Here is a 23,674-nt window from a genome sequence, read left to right as displayed (position 1 = left end):
ATCCTCAAGCACTAGGGGAGGTACAGGTTGGACAGCAGTAAGAATTTCTTCACTGAAAGGGAGGTCAAGCATCAGAACAAGCTGTCCAGGGGAATGTTGGAATCACTATCCCTGCAAGTGTTCAAAAACCATACAGATGAGGTGCTTTGGGACATGGGTTAGTGGTGGGCATGGCAGTGTCAGGTCAATGATTGGACTTGAAATGATTCTATGATCATCTGTATGTGGAAATTGGGAGGGACTTCACAATTGCAGATTTCCCTGGGTGGCTGCTATTTGTGAAAAAATTGACAGCCATGAGAGAACTTTTTTTCTTGTGGAGAGGTCTCCATGACATTAACAAGAGGGACTTCTCTCCCTAAGTGAACTGAAGAAAAGACTATTCTAGAGGTGGTAAACTGACTGAAATTTTAGGGTTTCTTTCTTTACCTTGTCAGTGGGAAAGAAAAAGTTTTGGAGGGAGGAGAAGTGTTCTGAAGGCTTTGTTCTGATTTGTATTACTCTTTCTTTTAGTTTCTGCTAATAAATTTTTCTTTATGCCCTTTTAAAGTTTTGAGCCTGCTTTACCTTTCTCCTAATCCTATCTCACAGCAGGAAGTGAGTGCACTGGTGATTGGCAGCACTGAACCCACCACACTCATTGGTGCATTGGCCAGGAAATTTCAAAATTGGCAATATCTCAAATTGGTGAACTAAAATCACTACAAAGAAATACTTGCATTCCTATTCAGTGATAAACACAGGGAAGATGGGAACTAGGAAAAGGTTTCTTAGGGGAAAACAGTAAGTCCAACCTTCCCTGCACTAATGCTGTGTCCTGTAACCTTGGCTGCCAGCTTTGACAAGATTGACATGTCTGTGTGAGCTCCTAAGGTCTGGTTGCAATATGTATTGATTTTAATGATCCACGATTTTAAATTACTGTAGATGATGGACTACAAAGAAGCCATTTTGCTACAGCCATAATTGCAGTTATTCCTCTAATTTGTCCCTGGTGACTCTTCAATGTGAGCTATAACTGAGGGCCAGTTATTATTATTCGTGGTGCACCTTGCATCTGAGTATGCCAAGTGATCGATTGGGTGCTAAAAATGTTACTGGCTGTTTCCTCACACCTATTTATTGTGATCATGTGGCAACGACAACACAAGCACTGCAGGAATGTAAATACAATGGAACATGATTAAAAATCACTACAAGAACCCCACTCCCAAATTGGAGTAACACCCAGCCAGATCCACTTCCACCTGTGCATCCTCCAAGCACAGCTGGATAACTGAGTTCAGCATCACCCAAGGAACACAACAGCAAAAATCTGGTGGTAATAACTAAAACCTTTGACCACTCACGGGCAACAGTAAAAAATCAACATGAAATTCACGGGCACCAGCACTTCCAGAGCAGGGCAGAACTTCTCGGTGAATGGCTCAAATAAATCAGCATGGCTGAAATGCTGCTGACTGCACTAAAGTCATTGTACTGTATATGACTTTTCTACTTCAGTGAGAAAGCAAAGCAAAAGGGAATGAAGCAAACTGTCACTCAGGAGAATTCCAGCTCCCATCAACCATTATGCAACAGGAAATCCAAATTGTCCAAGGGGCCTCAATTTAGTCCTGGATTTTTGAGGCGTAAGATGCAAAGCATAAAATCAAAAGGCAGGATTGGCACAGAGAGAAGTTCTCCTGTGCAGACCTGAAATCAGTGCACAACAGCCACGTGTACAGACAGGCACACACAAACCAGCCCTTGCACGTGCAAGGAGCTCGGGGACACAGCTCTGTGTGATCCTAGCAGATCCAGGCTCTTTTCCACCAAATTCCTTGGAAATCCACATCAGGGAGGTTCTATCAGGTCACATTTCATCAATGCTCTGTGACTGTGAGAAGCTAGAGAAAAACCACCTTTAAAAGAAGTCCCACTTGTGGAACTTGCTGGCAGAATTCCACACGGGAGCTCTTCCACAAGCAGATTAATTTTACAGATCTTGACTGTAAAACGAGGAGCCACGGGGTGAGCAGGGGAAATGTTCACCTCATGCTGCTTAGCCACACACACATCCCAGGAAATCAGCAGTGGAACTGCTCCTCCACTTGGCATCAACACAGTCTCCTCACCAGGGCAGAATACTTTGTGCTGAACCTTGGCTTCCAGCCCTCCAGGAACTGCATTTCTGCCTTGCAAACCAGCACGGCCATGGCAGAACTACATATAAAAGAAGGACTTTCAAAATCAGCTGTACCCAGCTGGGACAGGAATGTCTAATCCACCTTGTGATGTTCTTGGGACAGGTTGTAGGGATTCCTGACACAACTAAGACTCTACCAATTCAGTACTTGCTTTGGTGGAAGGATTTAACTCCCTTTTTTTTCTGTCTTGATCTCTGCTGTTTAGGTTTCATTCTTAGGACAACTCTCAGATTCTCTGCAGATGCTGTAGAGCATCTCCTGGCCTCCATGAGGAGGCTGAAATTCTGGTGGAACAGGAAGACAATGAAGAAGAAATGAACCCCCTGAAGATGAAAAAGTTGAGCAAGAAGTGCTAGGGCCTCTCGGTGAGCTGATGGGATGGAGGCAGTAGGAAGATCCATAAGCACAGATCTTTCTATCCTTCAGCCTGCAGTGTGGTGTGGGTATTCTCAGCTCAGTCAGAGAGAAAGAGAAAGGTTTTCTAGCCTGGGAAACAGTTGGGAAAGAATGTAAATAATTCTCTAATCTATCTTGTTATTCACATTGTTTATAGATATGCTCTGCCACTGTGCGTCGTTCACTGCCCACCAATGGTGTGACATGTTTTTACTCTAAGACCAATGAAATTAGTCTGCACGATGTTCTCTATATATAGAGTGGTACATTTGAAATAAAGAGACTTCATTTTATTAAACTTCTGATCTAGAGTTTTTTATTCCCGTCCTGCTCAACAGCGTCAGTGTGGAGGTCTTAAAATTAACCTTCTTCTTCACTTACAGCTGCCTGGCATCTAAGACACCCCAGGAAAGTCCTGGAGTAACTTCTTGGGCCATGAAGACAGTTCTGTCACCAGCAAATATTTACTCAATGTCCACAGAAGCTCTGATCTCCACAACGTGGTTTATTTCTGGACCTTTCACCTCCCATATCCCACGCAGGGGCTGAATTGTACCCTCAGCTCTGTTAGAGGAAAAACAACCCCAAATGTATTTTCTTATGGGGCAGTTGTAAGGGGAGTGAGGCTGCGGTAGCCACAAATCCTATCACAGAATATCCTGAGCTGGAAGGGAGCCACAAGGATCACTGAAGTCCAACTCCTGGCACTGCACAGGACAACCCCAAGAATCCCACCCAGTGCCACCATGAGACATGAGCTTAAAAAGGAGCAGATTTCCCAAAGGAGAGAATCAGCCAGCACTACCAACCAACTACCAACCAGCACTGGCCTCAGCTGGCTGAGCAGTGACCTGCCCCTGCCTCACCATGCTGGGTGAGGGGGCAGGCACCTTCCACCTCATCGAGGTGCCAGGACATGGAAATCAATGCAAAAGCTCACCTTCAGTTACTGATCCCAGCTTTGGGTTGTGTGTGTGACAGCTGGGCAGGGACTGTGTCCCAGCTATCCCATTTTCTTCTCTCACCAAAACTGGAGGTTGTTGGTTCAGCTCAACAGGAACATGAAAGCTGACAGGACTCATTTTGCAAGGGAAGTGATTTTCCTGCAGGTGAACATGCCTCCTCCTCCCCTAGATTTATGCCAACTGCCTGTAGACTGCTGCTAAAAACCACAGGCTGAAATAATCTGAGAGTCTCTAGGACAGACACAGAGAACGGATTTAGAACTGGAAATGTGCCACGAAAAATCCCAACCGGCATGAAACTTGGAGCTGTGTGAGGGATTGTCTCCAGCACTGCACAGACACCCTCTGTGGTGGAGCAGGTGGGTTGGCAGTGGCAGATGGATGTTTTACACCAAGAGCACGAAACCTGTGCTAACAACTAGAGCCTCTTCCAGAGGCCAGTCCTGCACGTGCTGATGCCTCATGAAGACTGCCCTAGAACAGAGGCCAGACAGAGCTAGAGAATAAAGCAGGGATTTATTAAAAGGATTTCCTCCATGGATCCACCTTGGGCAGCACCAGAGCCCAGCCAGGGCTGCACCCAAGAGGAACCAAAATGGTCCCAAAATGCACGAGCGCTCCCGGGGGCTCTCACTGGGATCAGCTCTGCTCCATTTGCACCTTGCAGTTCATTGTCCCATTCCAGCTTCAGCCCATGCACTCCCATCCTGCTTGTTTTTCTCTCTTCATTCTGCCATTGTTTGTGCTCTTGGGCCTGAGATTTGGGTCATTTGTCCTTGGTGCCCAGCTGGAGCAGGAATTGTTTTGTCTCCCTGCTCTGTGCAGAGAGCTCACCATCCCCTAATGTGAAGCCCAGACCCACAAACTAAAGCAGCACAGAATGTGAAAAATATAGAAACTAAAACCTGAGGCAGCAGTGTAAGCCAGGCCCATGTGGAAGTGCACCTTCAAAGAGGTGGTTCGGGAAGGCTGCTCTGTCCCAAGGGCTTGGCAGCAGTGGGCATTGGAAAAAATGTATTGAGACAGATCTTCTCTCTATGTTAGAGAAGGTGATGTTGATGACATGTGTTAAAAATGTTTTGAGTAATAAGGAGTTATTAATACTATGAGGTTTAATTTGGGAATGTGCCCATATCTCTGCCCCTACCCTATCAAGGAAAAGAGGATCCAGGGTTTGGATGCAGAGGGAAACAACACATTGCTTGCATTTCTGTGTAACAGTGGAGCCAGACTTGATTCAGTCACTGTTTTTAACAATATTCTATGGCAAAACCAGTACAGGTACAGTGCTCCCAGGAGCCCAGAGCAGAGATGGTCCCATTCCACCACACCTTCCCTGGAATGAGACAGAATACAGGTGAGATGGGACCAGGTGCTCCCAGCTTCAGATTAATTCCAGCCAGAAATCAGCTCTGGATTTACTACTCTCCACCAACACACATTTTAACATCTATTGCAGCAATTCCCCACGTTTTTGGTAGATCCATAAGCATATTCAAAATATCTTTTTGGCATTTTCATTTTCACCCTTACTCTCAGCAAGTCGCAGTGTTTATCCTTGCCAGTATGGACAAAAGTATTCCCTTTTATTGTTCTGAAATTCCAAATCTCAATTCCCATGAAGTTTCCTGATGTAGCTGCTTTCACTTGTGTATTCCATGCACCTTTATGCTTTCAATTACTTTATTTGCCTCCCTCTTAAACTGAGCATCTGCCATCACAGAGGATCTTTCCATACCCATAATAATTTCTGTTTCTATTCTTTGAGCCTCTTTTTTCTCCCTCTTGCCTGAGAGGGGATGACCAACACAGTACAGAGTGTACATCTCTCCAAACCACCCCCCTCCATGAATTTCTCCTGTCCTCTATCCCTGCACAAGGTTTTTTGAGGTGCTTTCTAGCAGTCAATCCAGAGCACTGCAAGCTTTATGAATAGTGAATATTTTTCCCCTCAACATGCATTAATTCCACATTTATCAATGCTGAACAAACTGCCTTTGCAATCTTGCAGTCCATTTCTCTCCTATGCTTACATCTCTACGAATTTCCTTTCTTCTGTCCCAAATATGTCCAATTTCTTTGTGTCACCCTCCAGTTTTATCCCTCACTGCCTACATTCAGCATTGCTAATGCAAAAGCATAAACAACAGAGCATCCAGGGTAATGACAAAACCTTGAGAGACCCTTACAAATCATGAGGTGCATGAGTCTTTAATCACTGCTTTTTCTAGTGTTTGCAAATAACATCAAGAATGGAAGAGATTGGCAAAAAACTCTTCTCCTCCACAGAAAATGTCCTGGTTCAGGGCAGCCACTCCCTGACACTTTGCTATCCCTTTTTTTGTAGCAACACCTCAAACTGCTCTGATTTCATCCACCTCTGCCTCAGGAGGAGCACAAGGAGAAGGAATGTTCCTCCCAGTTTGCCACTTCCACTTCCATCAGCTTCACTTGCCCTGCTGCCCATTTTCACAGGGGCCAGATAGGTGTCCATGGGGGGAACCATGTCCAGCACATGGTGAGACAGGACTGCCCATGTTGGCCACTACATACCCACCTTTGGTTTCTTTAACTCCAAATTGATACCCAGGCTTCGGCCAAAAAGACATTGGGGCCAGCTCTGGGAAAAGGGAGCAGATGCCACTCCCTCCAACAGCACCCTGGTGTCCCACAGCTGCCTGCTGCAGGTTCCAGGACACCTGGATCCCTGATGAGGAATGCGCAGTGCAGCAGGGGTAAGTGAGAAATACAGCTGGCAATTGCTGTGGCTGGTGGAGGATTGCAGCAATACCCGGCTCCCTCCTCACGCCGCCCGCCCGCAGCAGAGACTGAACAATTTCCATGGTGTCAACTGAAGGTTCCTAATGGGATTCTGCAGAGCTGGGAGACAAATGGAACAGCCAGGCAGAGCATTAAGGAATGCTTTCCAGCCAGCAGAGCCCGAGTGGAACACTCGGACATATAACATTACCAACTGGCTCGCTGCCATGCATCAGATGCAGAAATATTTTTCTCTTTCTTTGACAAGCTGCATCTGTAGCAATCATTATAATTTCTCTTGACATTGCATCCCACACCTCTTCACAGAGGCAGGACTCAAGTAGCACTCTTCATTTAAATGATAACTTTGATTTCTCAGGGCTACGGTGATGTGAAGTGGTTCAGCCTCTACCACTCAGAAGCAGGGGCTGCCAGAGCTTTTCCCAGGGTGTGCTTCCCACATTCAGAGCTTTCAGTCTTCTAGGGTGGGATCTGAATTTGGCAGCCGGACCTTGTCAGATTCACACCCAAAAGGCAGGTAGGGATGGGGAGTTTTTATTGAAGAAAGGGAAATCTGCCTCGGGATTGCTGTTTGTGGTCTCCCTCGCTCTGCACCATCACTCACACTCACAGCAAGCCCCACCGAGGCCACTGGCAGGGGAAAACTCCTCTGAAAGGGCTGGGATTGCCATTTCTACTTACCAGCTGAGGAAATTTTACCTACCAATTAGGGACCATTCCTCCTGTCACTCCGGAGCTCAGCCGAGTGGCTGATGTGGCTCTTTGATCTCCTCATTGCATAACAAAGCCTGTTACAGCCCATTATTTTTATTGTAAGCACTTTCTGTTATTTGCCTCTAAAAACGGCTCCCATTGAAATAATACAAAGAGACTCACTCAACGTGCACACACCTACAGCAGTGAACAGTCATCATAACTTCTACAGCTGAAACAAAAGCCGTGGAAATTTCCATCCTTTTGTGCTCTCCTGCCGCGGGCGGGACAGGAATGGAACTAACACCAGTCACTGCAAGGCCATTTGGGGCTGAAACTTCTGGAAAAGCAATGGAAAGCAAGGCACGTGCATGAGTGGGAATGAACCTCAAAGTTCCGCAGCCCCTCCTTGTGCGGGGCAGTGAGTGAGTGGTTGCTGGAGCAGGTTAATGCACCCTGGTAACATGCAAAGGGGAGGCCAGCGACAGCTATGAGATAAATATGATTGATCTAAGGGATAAGGGCAATTAAAGATGGGCTGCAACATTGATCAAAATGCACAAAATGGATGGCAAAGAGTTACCAGACACGCTACTTTGGTTTTTCTTGTATCAGAGGTGATGCTGGTTAAAAATGGCAAAAAATTGTTTTGTTTACAGCTGCCTGATGCACTTCAAAAAAGATTTTATGTCACATTATGATGTGGGGTGTGAACACACTTGTGGATGTGAACACTTGATGGTGTGGCAGAGGTTATGATGAAAATTAAAACCCTTCACTTGTCTTTTGGAGCCTCTTTGCATTGGCACTGACTCACAGCCACCACATCTCGTTTTTCCCATGGAAATGAGAAAAGAGGGGAGAAGCATGGGGCAGAAAGGACAGCAAACAAGGTGGGCAGATGGTGCAAGCTCCAGGAGGATGCAGGGAGCTCCATCTCCTTGGCAAAACCACCTTCCTCACATTAGGCCCCTGCTGTCAGTCCAGAGGTGGCAATAAAAGCTCAGCTTTGTTGGCACAGTCAGAGAGCAGGAATGGGAGGCAGGAGAAGGTGCAGGGACACGTGCCTTGGGGATTATTCCTGCCTGGAAATGCCTCTGTTTTCCTGTGTGTGACCCAAACAAAAACAAGTCCTCAGATGACCTGTGCCATTGGTCACATGTACAAAATAAGGCACAAAGGCAGCATTTTGGGGAGGGTGAAGCAGCTTCTGGTTAATCAGCTGAGAGAGGGCTGAGTACATTCAGCAAGAGGCAAAGGAATCACAGAATGGTTGGGGTTGGAAAGGACCTTAAAGCTCATCTTGTTCCACTCTCCTAACATGGGCAGGGACGCTTTACACCAGACCAGGTTGCTGCAAGCCACCTCCAACACTTCAAGGAGGGAGGAAGATCCTGCCTGCAGCTCTCACATGAACCTTTTGCAGCCCCTGGCTGCTGCTGAAACCCATGTCCTGGTAAGCAGAGAGACCCTGGAAACACATCATTGTTCACTTTACCTACTGTTCCCAAAGGGATTGGGATCCCTGAGGTTCAAACACACCCAAAACTGTTGCATCAAAGATAACCAGCCTTTAAGCAGAGATGATCTGGCATCATTTAATTCATGCTGCAGCTAAAGGCAAGACATTCCACAGTGCCCCAGATTAGTTAGCCTGAACAAGGGTAATCCCAAAGCTTTCTGACCATTATTTATCTATTCAGTTTATCTTTCCTCATCCCTACTTTTGACAGAATTTCCTGTGTTTTTACAAATTATGATACGGAGATGGTCCCACAGTACACCAGAGCTGAAATGGCAGGGGAAAAGCCCATCCAGGCACCAACTCCAGCTCCTGGGACTAAGTTGACAAATCCTTCACCAGGAAATGAGGAATTGCTCATGCTGGGACACTCTTTCTCTAAAGCCGCATCCCAGATTCCAGAGAAACTCTCTTCAAAATCTCTAGTTCATTTTGCAAAGTATGTTGCACATTCTCATTTGCAGGACTTTTTGATGGAGGCAAAATGGATTTTTAACCTCACCCAGGAAAATTGCTGAAGTGGGATGTTTTGCTAAGAAGGTTGAAAAAAATTTCACCCCAAAGGTGGACATGGCCTAAACCTAAAGGGTTAAAACTGAGCTAAGAACAAGCATCTACCTGCATGTCTGTGCACTAGAGACAAACACATCTGAGATCAGAATCTGATCTTAAAAAAGATCCATCCCATTCCTTGAACATATTTACTGGAGTTACTTGATATTGTTCTGAAAACCTCCTTCACGCTGCATTCATCTCATCTGCTCCCATAATTCAGAGATTTTATTTTCCACTATATTTTTAATTTATATCATGTTTTATTTATACCACTGTCTTTTATGAAACCCCAAATTTCAAAACTGACACAGGCATTACGCACATAAAATAGACTTCTTATTATCAACATGGCATAGGAGACAAAAAAATGACAGGAATAAATCTTAGGTTTTATGCCGGCGAGACGTTCTGCAAAGTAAGTGACATTTCGCAGCAATACAAATTGTACATTAAAAGATAATTTCCAGAACATGATACCAGCTCTGGAGCACGGCACCATTACACAGAGTAATATCTCAGCCTTGCTTTAGCAAGGCCGGGTTTGTGTTGTGTTTGGCATCACGATTGCGTCAGGTTTTGTGAGGAGACTTTGGAGTGATTAAGTTTAGCGCGCACACGAGAGGCAGTTCTTTGGCACACTGTCAACACGGCGTAATTGATATTTTAATTACACTGCTGATACACAGGCGCTGCTCACAGTGAGCCTCCTCCTCCTCCTCCTCCTCCTCCTCCTCCTCCTCCTCCTCCTCCTCCTCCTCCTCCTCCCAGGCCTTACGCAAACCGCGCTCATTAGAGCTCCACGCGAGTTTGCTTAAGCGCGGGTTTAAGCGCAGTCAGGGCTATCAGAAAGCGCTGTAAAAGCAAAGCAAATTGTGTCGCCAGCAATTAATGGCAGCTGTGGCAGGTACGGAAGGAACAAGAGGGACTGTCCCACTCGGGATCTGGCTGTGCCCTCCTGTACGGCTGATAAGGGGACTTTCCCTACGGGGACTGTCCCCAGGGTACTGGTTTATCAGAGAGACAGAGTGACCAACTCAAGGAGAGGAAGGGAAAGTTTTGGAGGATGAATTTTCATGGAGAAGCTATAAGGGGGAGTACAAACACTGAAGAAGAGCTTCTGGTTCATTGAGAGCAGCAGGTGCATCTTGGGTTGGGACCTGCTGGCTTCTGGCCAAGAGATGAGTATGGGGAGATAAGGACCCAGTTTGCAGCCTAAAACCAAAAGGGGCACAGGCAGCAGAGGCGAGTCTGCAGCCAGGCTTGCACACACACACACACACACACACACACACACACACATACATACATGTTAGTTCACTGTGCAGGTGATGCCTCAGGTTTTAGATTTTATATTTTTCAGGTTCTGAGCTGCTTCAATGTGCACTTCTGAGCTTCATATGAGGGGATGGTGAGCTCTCTGCACAGAGCAGGGAGACAAAACAATTCCTGCTCCAGCTGGGCACCAAGGACAAATGATCCAAATCTCAGGCCCAGGAGCACAAACAGCGTGGGCTGGAGAGAGAAAAACAAGCAGGATGGGAGTGCCTGGGCTAAAGCTGGAATGGGACAATGAACTGCAAGGTGCAAATGGAGCAGAGCTGATCCCAGTGAGAGCCCTCGGGAGCGCTCGTGCATTTTGGGACCATTTTGGTTCCTCTTGGGTGCAGCCCTGGCTGGGCTCTGGTGCTGCCCAAGGTGGATCCATGGAGGCCTTTTAATAAATCCCTGCTTTATTCTTTAGCTCTGTCTGGCCTCTGTTCTAGGGCAGTCTTCATGAGGCATCACAGGGCCCTTCCTGCAGGCACGATGTGGTGCTGTGGGTAAGAGCACAGCTGAAGGCTCTCCTGCATCCCCCTGCTCTGGGACATACACTCCTGGGATGGTTTGGGTTGGAAGGGATCCCCTGCTGAGTCGGAGTTCTCCTGCAGGGAGGTGGCTATGAGGGGTTTCCAGGGAGAAAAGCAGATTCCCATGTGAGATTCCCACCCTGGCAGGTGACAGTCACCCTCTGCAAGTTCAAGTGACACCTTGTCTTCTTTCTTTCCCTTGCTCAGGGACAAATTCTTTCATTACCAAGCAAAGCCCACATCTGCTTTGCTTCTCAGCTGTCACAACAGTTCCCTTGTGTGAAAAGTGTATCATGACACCCTGGTTACTCAGATCTCAGAAATGGGATAGCAATGGGTGAGCCTAAAGACCAAGCACACAACCATCCAGGCTCCTCGTGTTCACTGTCCTCAGCACAGCCCAGTCCTCACAAGCTCTGCTGTTCCCTGAGCACTCACAGAGCTGGGTCCTGAGAGTGACCCACATCCCCCCAGTTCTCTCGCAGCAGCACTTGGCAAGGGACCATGAAGAATCTGCCTCAGCCATGTGAAAAGAGGGGCTGCTGCTCCACAGGCAGCTTCTGCTGGTGCCCAGGATGACTGAGAAACTCAGAGAGAACCTCTCCCATAGAACAGGACCTGTATTCATAGAATTATAGAATTGTTTGGGTTGGAATGGGCCTTTAAAGGTCATCTAGTCCAACCCCCTGACATGGCAGGGACACCTGCCACTAGCCCAGGTTGCTCCGAGCCCTGTCCAGCCTGGTCTTGGACACTTCCAGGGATCCAGGGGCAGCCACAGCTTCTCTGGGCACCCTGTGCCAGGGCCTGCCCACCCTCAGTGCAAAAAACTTCTTCCTTATATCTAATTTAAACCAACTCTCAGTTTGAAATTTTTCCCACTTGTCCTATTGCTACAAGCCCTGACATAAAGTCTATCCCTGCATTTTTTATAGGCTCCTTTAGGCCCTGGAAGTGGCTCTGGGGCCTTTTGGATCCTTCTTTTCTCCAGCTCTCCCAGCCTGGCTCCAGAGCAGAGGGGCTCCAGCCCTTGGAGCATCTCTGGTGCCTCCTCTGGGCTCTCTCCAGCAGCTCCAGGTCCTCCCTGTGCTGGCCCCAGGGCTGGGACAGCTCTGCAGGTGGGGTCTCACCTGAGTGAGGCAGAGGTGTAGAATCCCCCCCTGCCCTGCTGCTCACACTGGGGGATGAGCCCAGGGCTTGGGGGGTTTCTGGGCACACACACATGTCCAGCTCTCACCCACCAGCACCCCCAAGTCCTTCTCCCAGGGCTGTTTGTGATCTGTTCATCCCCAGCCCTGGTATTGGCAGAGGGATCCACGCACACTCTGCCCACAGGCAGCAGCTCTGCACTGGCACCCCCAGCAGCAGCAGTGGCTCCTGCTCTCCCTGAGCACAGACAGCCCAGCCACGACACCTCAAACTTCAGAAAACACCTCTCCACACAAGCCCCTTCCTCTGAGAAAGCAACTTCTGCACACAAGAACAAGTTACTCTTTGATTTGGGATCTTGTCTCCCAGGTTCCGACCTGGAGTGAAATTTTATGAGCAAGCCCTCCAGCTCGGGGGGAGGCAAGGAGGGAAGGGGCTTCCAAGGGAAAATGCCAACAGATACTTAGAGCCAGAAGCGTGTGTGGGTGTTGCTAAATTAAGCTCGCAAGTAGGTGGGGCAAATGCCTTAAACGAGTTTGTGAAGGTAAAATAATGTTCATTAAAAATAGAAAAACAACTGAAAAAATATCCTTTGTATTCAACTTCACACTCGTACATCATAATGTTCCAGTAAAAGCCCATTTTCCCTTGAGATAATAAAAGAATTGAATTTTTCCTTATCGGTCATCTATTTTTCTAGCTAAAGCTATTACTCCCTCTCAGTGGTTGCCAGGCAACAAGAAATATTAATAGCAGCTTTTATTAGCTTAGCTTTAGCAGTGGAGTACCAGAATGAGAAAATGGAAAACATAAATGTGTTACATAAATCTTTCAACCTTTCAGGGTTTGTGTTAGTCTCTGTTTTCATAATGATTTATTGAAGTGATGGTTCATTTATGAGAAAAAGGAGTGTGAAATAAGAAAACGGAACATTACCCTGAAGGACTGTTTGAAAATAAATAATTATAGAAGGTGAAGAAAAGCTGTTTAAAACCATTTTTCTGAGTTTTATAAAATTTAAAAAGACATATTTCTTTCATTTATTGCCTCTGAGAAAAACACTAGCAGGGAATTGCAAACAGGGCTCTGCTTAATACAAAGAACCCTTCATGTAGGGTTGTGTTATTACTATTTTCCACCTCATGTTTGGGAGTTTAGGTTTTAAATACTGAACCATTAATAAGCAGAAAGCCAAATTAGTCAAAACCTTAAAGCTCACAACACAAAACTGCCAGTGAAAACTTATCCAGGACTGAAACATTTGGAACTCAGGGAAGTTTTTGCTGCTGGTGACCCGAGCAATGCTCTTGTTGGTTTGTTTATTTATAAAGGCTCTTCTGAAGAGCAGGAACTTGCTTTGAAGGGCAATGCTGCCTGTACACTGCACTGGGATGTGGATTATTTTAAATCACTTATTTTAGCAGGCAGTGACTCAAAAATTGTTGAAATATCGATGCCTTGGAAGTATTTGCCCACAGCATGTAAACCACTCTGCCTGCTGGGATCCTGGATTTCCAGCGGCCTGGAGGAAAGACTGGCACAGCTTACTTGGTTTTTGTGACAATATTTAATTGACATAATGTGTTTTTTACAATGAGGGTGGTAAAAACTGCCCCCAGGTTGCCCAGAGCAGCAGTGGCTGCCCCATCCCTGAAGTGTCCCAGGCCAGGCTGGATGGGGTTTGGAGCAATCTGGGTTCTGGCCTTGCAATTTTCCTGCAGGACAACCTCACTCGAGGCCTGGCGAGCACCAAGCTTGTCCTTGGAGCCTACAGCATCCCAGGAATGCACATCCCAGCTCTGGGCAAGGGCTACTTTTCCTTTCCACTTCTCACGTGGGACACAGGCAGCTGGGTTCCTGCTGGTTTATTTTACTGCTCTCCTCTCTGTTCCACACCAAAGCCCCGTTGTGTTGGGAGGCAGCTGTTCAAAGTCAACTGAAAACTTCCAGAATTTCAGGCTGGCACTCACCTTTCTTCTACAATTCACCCCCATTTACCATTTTACTCTCTCACCTCCACCTAAACAGGTTCCACAGCTCACAGGAAATGTGACATTTTACACCATGGATGTTCCTTTTTGCCTCGGAGGATTTTCAATATTTTTCAAATAATTCCGTTCCACTCAGCAAACTGAAATGAAACCTTTCAGGTTGTGGCTGAAGCCTTTCTGCCCTTGCTCCAGCTTGCTGTGAGCATAAAAAGGAACCCCGGTGGGCTGAAGGAAATGTTAGTGCTTTTAGAGGAGTCACAAAAATCACTCATCGTGAGAAGCAATGGGAAGAGGCAGACACAGGGAGAGGTGTCAGGCTCTCCAACCAGCTCTACACACCTGCAGAGCTCATGTTAGCCCACAGGAGCAGCCACATGCCCCAAAGGATGCTAGCCACATGCAGAAATGCATGGCTGTGCCCACACTGCCCCTGGCCAGGGCAGAGCAGGAGGAAGCAGGGTGGCTGCTTTTTTGGAGTGTGTAGATGCATCCTGTGGCCAGGCTTGGAGGAGCATGGTTTTGGGTCCTGGAGCAGTGCTGGAGGGCTCTGGGCAGTGCTGTCCCCCCAGTCAGGGGCTCCTGGCTCCCCCCACCCCAGCACTGTCCCACCTGATAAGCAGAGGCACCCCCAGCCCTCTCGGCTGCTAGCCAACATTTATGGAAATACGTTTGTGCTGCGTTGGAGATTCCTGGGCTCTGACCTTGATCACCCTTTGTTTCTGTCAAAAATGTTCTGCCAAATCCCCTCTGAAATCTCATTTATTTCCAGCAGCTCCTTAGCCCAGCACTCACCCACCTCCCCACTGATCCAGAGCACATCTCTGCCTCCTCCCCTGCTTTCCCCACAGCCCCACATCCCAGCCCCAGTGTGATCCCAGCCCAGCAGGACTTCCTGTGGATCTCTGGAAGGCTCAGCTGCTGCTGGGATGTTCACAGTGAGCAAAGTTATTCTCTTCCCAAGGAAAATGTGTTTTTTTCCTCTTTGGTTACTTTTCCTTAATTACTCCCATTTCTCAGTGACAGTCACATCTCTCCTGTTTTCTTTCCCTCCTGTCATTCCTCCTTTCCCTTCTCTTCCCTTCCTTTTTTCCCACAGGAAAAGAGGAATCACTAGAAAAGAAAAATCCACTGCAGTAAGAATTTTCTGTTTGTTTCTTGTCATCAACAGAAAAAAAAAAAAAAAAAAAAAACCAAACCAACAAACCTTTCCCAAACGAGCCAGCTCTGCCTCCTCCCCAGCCCTCCCCCACCCCTTCCAGCAGTTCTTCACTCATCACATCCTGTGCCATGTCTTTGCCTACTCTTGTCCATCCATCCCTGCTTCCCTGCTCTGCAGCTCTCTGTACCCTGTCCAGGGATTGAAAACTCCCTTAACTTCTAAAAACTCATGGGTGGGGAAAAAAAAAAGGGGAAATGAAGTGACAGAAACAGCAGTGAAGAGCCATGGCATGGGAATGTGGAGCTGATCCCTGGGCAGATCCAAGTGGTGGTGTGGAGGGTGCTCTGGGTGCTGCTGCTGAAGGGATGAGCAAACAGAAGGGATGCTGGATTTTGGGTTTCCCATCAGGGCACAGCTGCTTTGCTCAAACCAGGGTCTCCATCTGACAGCCCATGGCTGAGCTGGAGCAAGGAGCAGGGGCTGGCACACAGCAATTCCTCCTTCACTCCCAGCTCCTGTCCTGCCATGGGAATTTCTGTGCTGATTAAACTCCCTCAGGGTTGGTCACCTGCACAGTGGGAGCAGTAGGGTATCCCTTGAGAGGCACTGGGAGGTTTGATGCAGTCTGAGGGTAATGTAGGACATCCCAGGACAAGGGACACACCCAGGGGACAGCAACCTGCAGCTGGATTGTCTTTATTCACTTCTGAGCTCTCAGGAAAAAATACCAGTCCTATGGCTCTTGGTGAGTCCTGGCTCATGCCTTCTCAGCAGTTAGAGATTTGTCCATTTTTTTTTTTTTTCTTTTTGACTTAAAAAAAATCCTAAGGCTCAAGTTACATTTTTAGACCAAACGTCTAAACATTTTACCATGAATTGCTTGTTGTTTCTCATTGTAGTCAAACATACAGACATGGCAACCGAGGCAGGAAATAGCTGTGCATGCAAAAACCTGTGTGAGCTGCAGCAGAGAGCAGCAGGGAGGAGAGAGGCTCCAGCTCCAGCATTTGCATCAGCAACACTGGTCCTGGAACAAACCCAAAACCTCTGCATGCTGAGCCACCTCCTCTGAGCCCTGAGCAGGCAGGGCTCACTCCCATCACTGCCTGGGTGAAAGGATCCCTCTCTTCCTGCAAGTGTTGGCAAACAAGGCCCAGAATGGTCTGGGTTGGAAGAGACCTTAAAGATCATCTCTTTCCACCCCCCTGCCATGGCAGGGACACCTTCCACTGTCCCAGGCTGCTCCAAGCCCTGTCCAGCCTGGCCTTGGGCACTGCCAGGGATCCAGGGGCAGCCACAGCTGCTCTGGGCACCCTGTGCCAGGGCCTGCCCATCCTTCCAGGGAACAATTCCTGCCCAATATCCCATCCATCCCTGCCCTCTGGCAGTGAGAGCCATTCCCTGTGTCCTGTCCCTCCATCCCTTGTCAGTCCCTCTCCAGCTCTCCTGGAGCCCCTGTAGGCACTGGAAGGGTATGAACTATTAGGTATGAACCAGATGAGTTTAAAGTGAGCTTTCTCTCCAGGATTCTTCTGTGCCCTGCTGTGCACGTGCTGCTCCCCTCAGCACCCTCAGGAGCTGTAGGTGTGCTCTGGGACCAGCGCTGCCATCGTGGGCTGGTGCTGCAGCAAAGGGGGACTTGATTCCCCACCAAAAAGGACAGAAGGTGGTACCCTTCCGTGGAAAAAAGGCTGTGATGGGAGGGTAAGGCACGATTTAATTCTGACTTAAAACTGCAACACAGCTCCCTCCCTGATGCCTTTGCTGCTGGGACCTCTGGAGATGTATCACAGCTCCGAGGGTTTCCAAAACTGAGCAGTTTCAGTTCACTCCCAGCTGGGAAATTCAGGGTTCACTGGACATTTTTATTTTCATGGTAAGGGGCAAACAAATCTTAATCTCTCTATTCTACATTTACAGCCCACTAAGTCCCCTTCTAATCTTCTGTGGCTCGGCCCTGATTTATCGTCACCGAGCTGCATTTGTAAAACAGTACCATAAAGTAAGAAAGAGAACATTTCCCAAGGACTACTCCAAAATAAATTATTTCAGACACAGAGAGGCTGCTTAATAAATGCCCCTCTTCTTTTTTTCTTTAGGTATTTTAGAAAGTGATTTATAAGTGCAATATCACCTCTCAAAAATGAGACAATCAACATGGGATAAAATTATCGTGTTATGAAAATAGGGGTCAGGCAAAGGGGCTGTGCTTTAAATTAAACCAGGGAAAAATATTTCATCTGAAATTGACTCTTTCTGTCTCAGAAATGAATGTTTTAATCACCTAAGAACCTAAAAGGTAACACAGAGCCCTTAGTAATATTTAATTCCATAGAAATATGCCTCTGTTCAATATTGATGGGCAGAACATGATATTTCTCTTAAACACACTAACAATGAAACTCGGAGACTCATCAGGACTTCAGAAAGCCTTGGGATTTTCCTAGACTAAGAGATAATATCCCATTTAAATATTTAAATATCACTACCTTTCAGACCCTTATCTATTGAAGCAATCAACACCAAGCGTTCCCCAGCTAGGCAGGGCCAGGCTCACAGCCACGCTCTTTAAGTAAAATTAACTCTGTTTGATATCAATGTCATTCAAAATCAATGATCTTAGAGAGAAACAACGTCAAAAACCAACCACGGGACTGAAGCTGCTGGAGAGGAAAATGGTATTAAACAGCAGCAATATTAATTCAATATCACTGTCAAAATCAAGTCACAACCTTTCCTCGGTGCTGCTGATGCAGAAGCATCGTAAGCTCTAATTAGCCCTGGAGTTTCTTCCCAGAGCTTCACTTCACTTCATTATCCCTGCCTTGTTTATCCCTGCACCAGTCATTTGAAACTTTGCAAGGTATCCTGTTCCCACGGCATGAGCCTGGAGGCAGTTGGAGTTTGTAAGAGCAAGGAGGGATCCTGTTCCCCCTGAAATCAACAGGAGAGCTTTCCCTTCAGGGAGCATCCGTGCTCCTCCTGCTGGTGCCACCCTGGCGGTGGGACAGGGGTGACAGGGAGGAAGAGAAAGGACACAGGATGCTGGGGCTTTCTTTGGCTGGCCACCTTGCCATGGGGGATGGGCACATGCACTTTGCTTGGTTCAGGCAGTGATGTCCTTTTGGTTTTGCCTTTTTTTCTTTGTACTCTTCACACATGTATTTTTTCTCTGTACTCTTCACACATGTATTTGTAGCTCTGTAGCCTCTTGTATTAGTGATTAATTTTCCCAGTAATTTTCCAAGACCTTTTCCTAGACAGAAAACCAAACAAATTCCAGAGCTCCAAGCCCTGAGGGGTACAGGATCCCAGTGCTGTCTTGGTTCTTCCTGGGAACCAAGGCCATGAACAACTCTTGGAGATCCATTTCATGGACAGAGAACAGCCAGTGCTGAGGGGGGACTCCAGAGAAGGGGCTTGACCTGAGGGAGGATTGCCTCACCTCTTGTGCTCCTAACTGGGGCTTTTTATCAATTATACTAATTTCCTAAAACCTATAAAAATGTACTCACCCCTGTGGGGGTGGGTTTTTGTGGACATCTTTCCATGACTGCCCGTGAAACCTTCAAATAAAAATCAGCTCTTCTATACACAGAATTCACAGAATGACCAGGTTGGAAGAGACCTCCAAGATCATTGAGTCCAACCCAGCCCCAACAGCTCAAGTGAACCCTGGCACCCAGTGCCACATCCAGGCTTTGTTAAACACACCCAGGGATGGTGACTGCACCACCTCCCCGGGCAGCCATTCCAGAACTTTATCTCTCTTTCTGTAAAAAGCTCTTTCCTAATATGCAACCTGTATTTCCCTTGGTGCAGCTTGAGGCTGTGTCCTCTGGTTCTGTCAGTGCTGCCTGGAGAAAGAGACCAGCCCCCAAAATATTACCTCCTTACTAAAATTATCTCGAGCTTCATTTCCAAACTGGGGGAAAAGGCAACAGGAGGATGTTCCACACACGGGGAGGGAAACCCCTTTGCCCTGATCCTGAGTGGTTAATGAGGCTCAGGAGGACACAAAACAAAGGCTGAAACTGCCACCATGCGCACGGTGACCACACTCTCTGCAACACACCCCAGCTCGTGCCACCCCTCACGGCAGACAGCCCATCACCAACACCCTCCTCTGCTCAGCTCACTCACTGCAAACACAGAGTGCTTTGGATGAAAGGCAGAGAGAGGGGAAAGGCACTGACCGTGGGCAGCTGGCTGGAGAGGAGGTGCCCGTCCTGACTCAACATGTTGGACACCATGATGGCCGGCAGGTCCATGTTCTGGTAGGGATAGGCTGGGATCAGGCTGTTGGGAGGGAGGCTGTGGCACAGCGAGTGGTATCCAGTTTCATGGTCCACCAAGTGCAGGAGGGACGGGTCGGGGAGGTTGGGAGGCGTTATGGGAGGGATCTCGTAGTCCTCGTTGTTCTCATTCTGACCGTTGTACGTCTGAAACACCAAAGAGACATTTTGCAACGTGTCACTGATATGTATGAAAACTGGGAATTTTAGAAGCATTTAATGTACTTAGGCAGGTGGAGGAAAATAGAAATATATTGAAATAACAGAGATCTATTTAACAAATGTATTTAACAAATTTGCAAAAGTGCAGAACGCAGTTTGTAACATGAATGCAACTTGCTAGGTAGAGACAACTTGTAACAGAACACATAAGAATTGAGTTGCTAGGTAAAGGCCATAAAGATAAGAAAACTCAGTAAAGCAAGACTTAGGTATTGTTGAAACCCATAAAGCAGAACCTTTTCCTTAAGGAGCCAGCAAGAACCAGGCTCCTGGTTTTGGCCAGGACAAACTGACCTGAGAGAAAGCCAAACCTCCACTGCACCTGCCCGGAAGAAAGAGAAAAGAGCAGAGAACAAGCAGAGAACATTGAGGAAGATGATGTTACTTCATCAAAGACATCCACTCAGGATCACCAGGAGGTGTGGCACCACCAAAGACTCTGGGCAGGGAATGGGCAGGCAGGGAGGTGTGGGCTTGGGGGATCAATTTGTATTTAAACCTGAAATCTGTCTCACCAGGCACACATGTCTTTGGTGGAAATATCCCCCATCTGTCCCAGCTGGAATAAAACATACCTGCTTTACAAATTTTAACTGGAAAGTCCTTATTCCACAAATCATCAGTGCCTTGCTGCTTCGGCAAAGAAAAATTACTATTTCTCTGAGAAATGCAAATTCCAGTGGAAATGGGTTTGTTGTGGTAAAAAAGGCACCTCCACTCCTGTACACCAGGTTGTAATGAGATAGGAGCCAGGGTGTGAGTGTGGCAGCACTGCACCATCCATCAGGAACACACCATGGAGCCCCTTGAGGCATCCCCTTGCTCCCCGCTCCCTCACTGCATCCCTGCTCATCTCTGAGTCCCAAAAACCTCAGCAGGAACTCCCACACCTGGACCACGGCCATGGAAGGGCACGGCTGCCTCCTGACCAGCTGCTAGGTCAAAGTCTCTCTCTGGGCACCCAGCTCAGCTCTCAACCTACAGCTGGTATTTTTAAGAGCTTTTGTTAGAATTAGAGCTGTAGAAATAACAATTACTTGGGATCAAAATTCACAGATTTACGGAACAGTTTGGGTTACAAGGGATGTTAAAGCCCATGCAGTCCCACCCCCTGCCAGGGGCAGGGACATCTTCCACTGTCCCAGGTTGCTCGAAGCCCTGTCCAACCTGGCATGGGACTCTTCCAGGGATCCAGGGACAGCCACAGCTGCTCTGGGCACCCTGTGCCAGGGCCTCCTCACCCTCACACTAAAGCATTTTCCCCTAATATCTAATCTAATCCTGCTCTCTGTCAGGCTAAAGCCATTCTCTCTCGTCCTAACTCCCTCAGAATCCTGAAAAACTCCAGCACAGAAACTACAACCAGGGAGGGGGATTTGGAAACACAGCCATCACTCTTTAAAAACCCTTTAAAGAAAGCCTGCATGACTCCACTCCACATGGAGATTTGTCCTTCCTTATATCCCCTCCCAAATTTCATCTGGAAAAGCATTCCCTCACCTCCCTACTAAAACTCCCTCAAGGTGACACAAACATGCAGAGATGTTGGAACTCTCTCTGCTCCCCGTGTTTCCTCATGGCTTGTTCACTTCTAAACATTCCCATTTATATAAAAATATGTTATCACACCTGTGCATTTTTACTTCAGACAAAACCATTTTTTCTTCATAACATGTGAATCTATCCAAAATTATTAATTACCAACACAGAATATAATGAGTCTCTGGCAGAGGAGGCTTATTCTAAACATCTACTGTTACACATATTATTATAGCATAAGAAATTCTGATTAGCTATAGCATTACACACATGCTAAAGCTAAATTTCCCAGATCACCTAGTTTCATGGTTGGATTTGGACTTAATACTTGATTTAAGAGCAAAACCCCAGATGTTAAAAAAAAAAAAATTAAGCACTGTAGGCTTTAATAATCCATCGTCCCAGAGCTCACCCTCGGATTCATGCTCTTCATCACCACAGACTGTGGAGACAAAGTCCTTAATAAAATAAAATAAAGCCTGTGTTTAACTGGAGTACAGAAGTCAGTGGGAGCAAGGAGGGATCTGTGGACTGGTGAAAGGGCACTGCCAGGGAGAACCATGGCTCTGTGGGGTGTCAGAGCAGGGGGGCACTCCTGCCTCACCCCATAGCTGGGGCTGGAAGAGGCCCATCCTCTGCTAAGCTGAGCCCACATCTCTCATTTTCCCTCACCCCACTGCAGAAAGGAACAAACAAAGCAGAAGGGCAGGATGTCATCCAGGGGGACCTGGACAAACTGGACAAGTGTGGCCACAGGAACTTAATGAGGTTCAACAAGTCCAAGGTCAAGGAGCTGCTCCTGTGCCGGGGTGATCCAGGCAGGAGTACAGAGCAGGAGAGGTCAGTATTGAGAACAGCGCTGTGAGAGAAGGACTTGGGGATTCTGGTGGAGGAAGGGTTGGACAGGAGCCAGCCCTGTGCCCTGGCAGCCAGAACCCCCCGTGTGCCAGGCTCACCCCACACGTGGGCAGCGAGGGGACGCTGCCTCTCTGCTCCCCTCTCAGCACACCCTGCCTGCAGGGTGCCTGCAGCTCTGGGGCTCACACGGGAGAAGGACACGGAACTGCTGGAGCTCCAGAGGAGGCCACAGAGATGCTCCAAGGGCTGGAGTCCCTCTGCTCTGGAGCCAGGCTGGGAGAGCTGGGGTTTTGAGCCTGGAGAAGGCTCCAGGAGAGCTTAGAGCCCCTTCCAGTGCCTAAAGGGGCTCCAAGAGCTGGAGAGATGGGAAGAGGGGCAGTGGCTTCACACTGAAAGAGCAGGGTTAGATGGGATATTGGTAAGGAATTCTTCCCCGTGAGGGTGGGCAGGCCCTGGCACAGGGTGCCCAGAGCAGCTGTGGCTGCCCCTGGATCCCTGGCAGTGCCCAAGGCCAGGCTGGACAGGGCTGGACAGGGCTGGGAGCAGCCTGGGATGGTGCCCATGGCAGGGAATTGGAAGGAGATGAGCCTCAAGGTCCCTTCCGACCCAACCCGTTTGATGATTCTGTGATTCAAGAGCAGGTTCTGCATATCTGACCCAAACCTTTATGTTTGCCTGAGATTCCCACTGGCTGTAGGGAAACAGGAGCACGACAGAAACACAGGAGAGAGCCTGGGCCATGACAGCTCTGTACCCACTGTTGCTGTTCAGAGGAAATTCAAGCCCAGCTCTTTTTCCAGGCAGCTTCTGCCTATCATTGTTGTGATACAGGGAAGGCAGTGGGCTGAGGGGATGTACTCAAGGCAGACAGAGAGATCCCATTTAACACATCTCGTAGCTAGGTTTCCATTTGAGCTACGCTCCTCGAGGTACACTGATTCTTTCCCAGTTATTTAAGAGGATTTCTCTCCATGCTTTGCAGAAAGGGATTTAAATAAATCATCACATAGCAAACTTGTTCCTCCAACTGGTTTATTTTGGTATCAGGTACATAAGCAAGTGGCTTTGCTGTACTTAACTAAATTATGTAAAACCCACTCAAAGTTTCCTAAAGATCTCTTCAAAACTCTGAGTCCCCTGTGTTGCTGCAGAGCAGCTCACCCAAGGGCTTTGAGGTGGTTTTGTACAGGGTGCCAAAGCCCCAGCGCCCTGCTCACCCCCAGGCACGTTTCTGCCTCTGTTCTATTCAAGCCGGGGGGGCGGGGGGAAAGAGAGAAAAGAAAAAAAAAGACCTGTTTAAATCACAAAGCTTTCCGAATAGCTACAGCATTTTGCAGACGTATCAAAATTACAATCAAAGCTGTACACAATCAAAATCAGATTAGACAATATCCAATCAACATAATCAGCCTCGGCGCCTGCCAGCTTTCACACCCTGTCGCTACCGAGCTTCCCCGAGCAGGCTGCCCTCACTCCCTCTGTGTGTGCTTGAAATAGATGGTCAGAGAGATAA

General features: G+C 47.7%; 1 protein-coding gene across 1 annotated transcript in view; it reads right to left on the bottom strand.

Moving 5' to 3' along the window:
• TOX2 (TOX high mobility group box family member 2) overlaps positions 1-23,674 on the bottom strand; it is a 148,894-nt gene that overhangs the window by 39,250 nt on the left and 85,970 nt on the right. Inside the window, exon 3 of the mRNA XM_053993323.1 lies at positions 19,444-19,689. Within this exon, the coding sequence (XP_053849298.1) occupies positions 19,444-19,689 (246 nt within the window). The remainder of the gene's footprint in view (positions 1-19,443; positions 19,690-23,674) is intronic.

Source organism: Vidua macroura, chromosome 17 (genome assembly GCF_024509145.1).
Source record: "Vidua macroura isolate BioBank_ID:100142 chromosome 17, ASM2450914v1, whole genome shotgun sequence".
NCBI lineage: Eukaryota > Metazoa > Chordata > Aves > Passeriformes > Viduidae > Vidua > Vidua macroura.
Note: the sequence above shows the minus strand (reverse complement) of the source record. Positions and strands in the feature narration are given on the sequence as shown.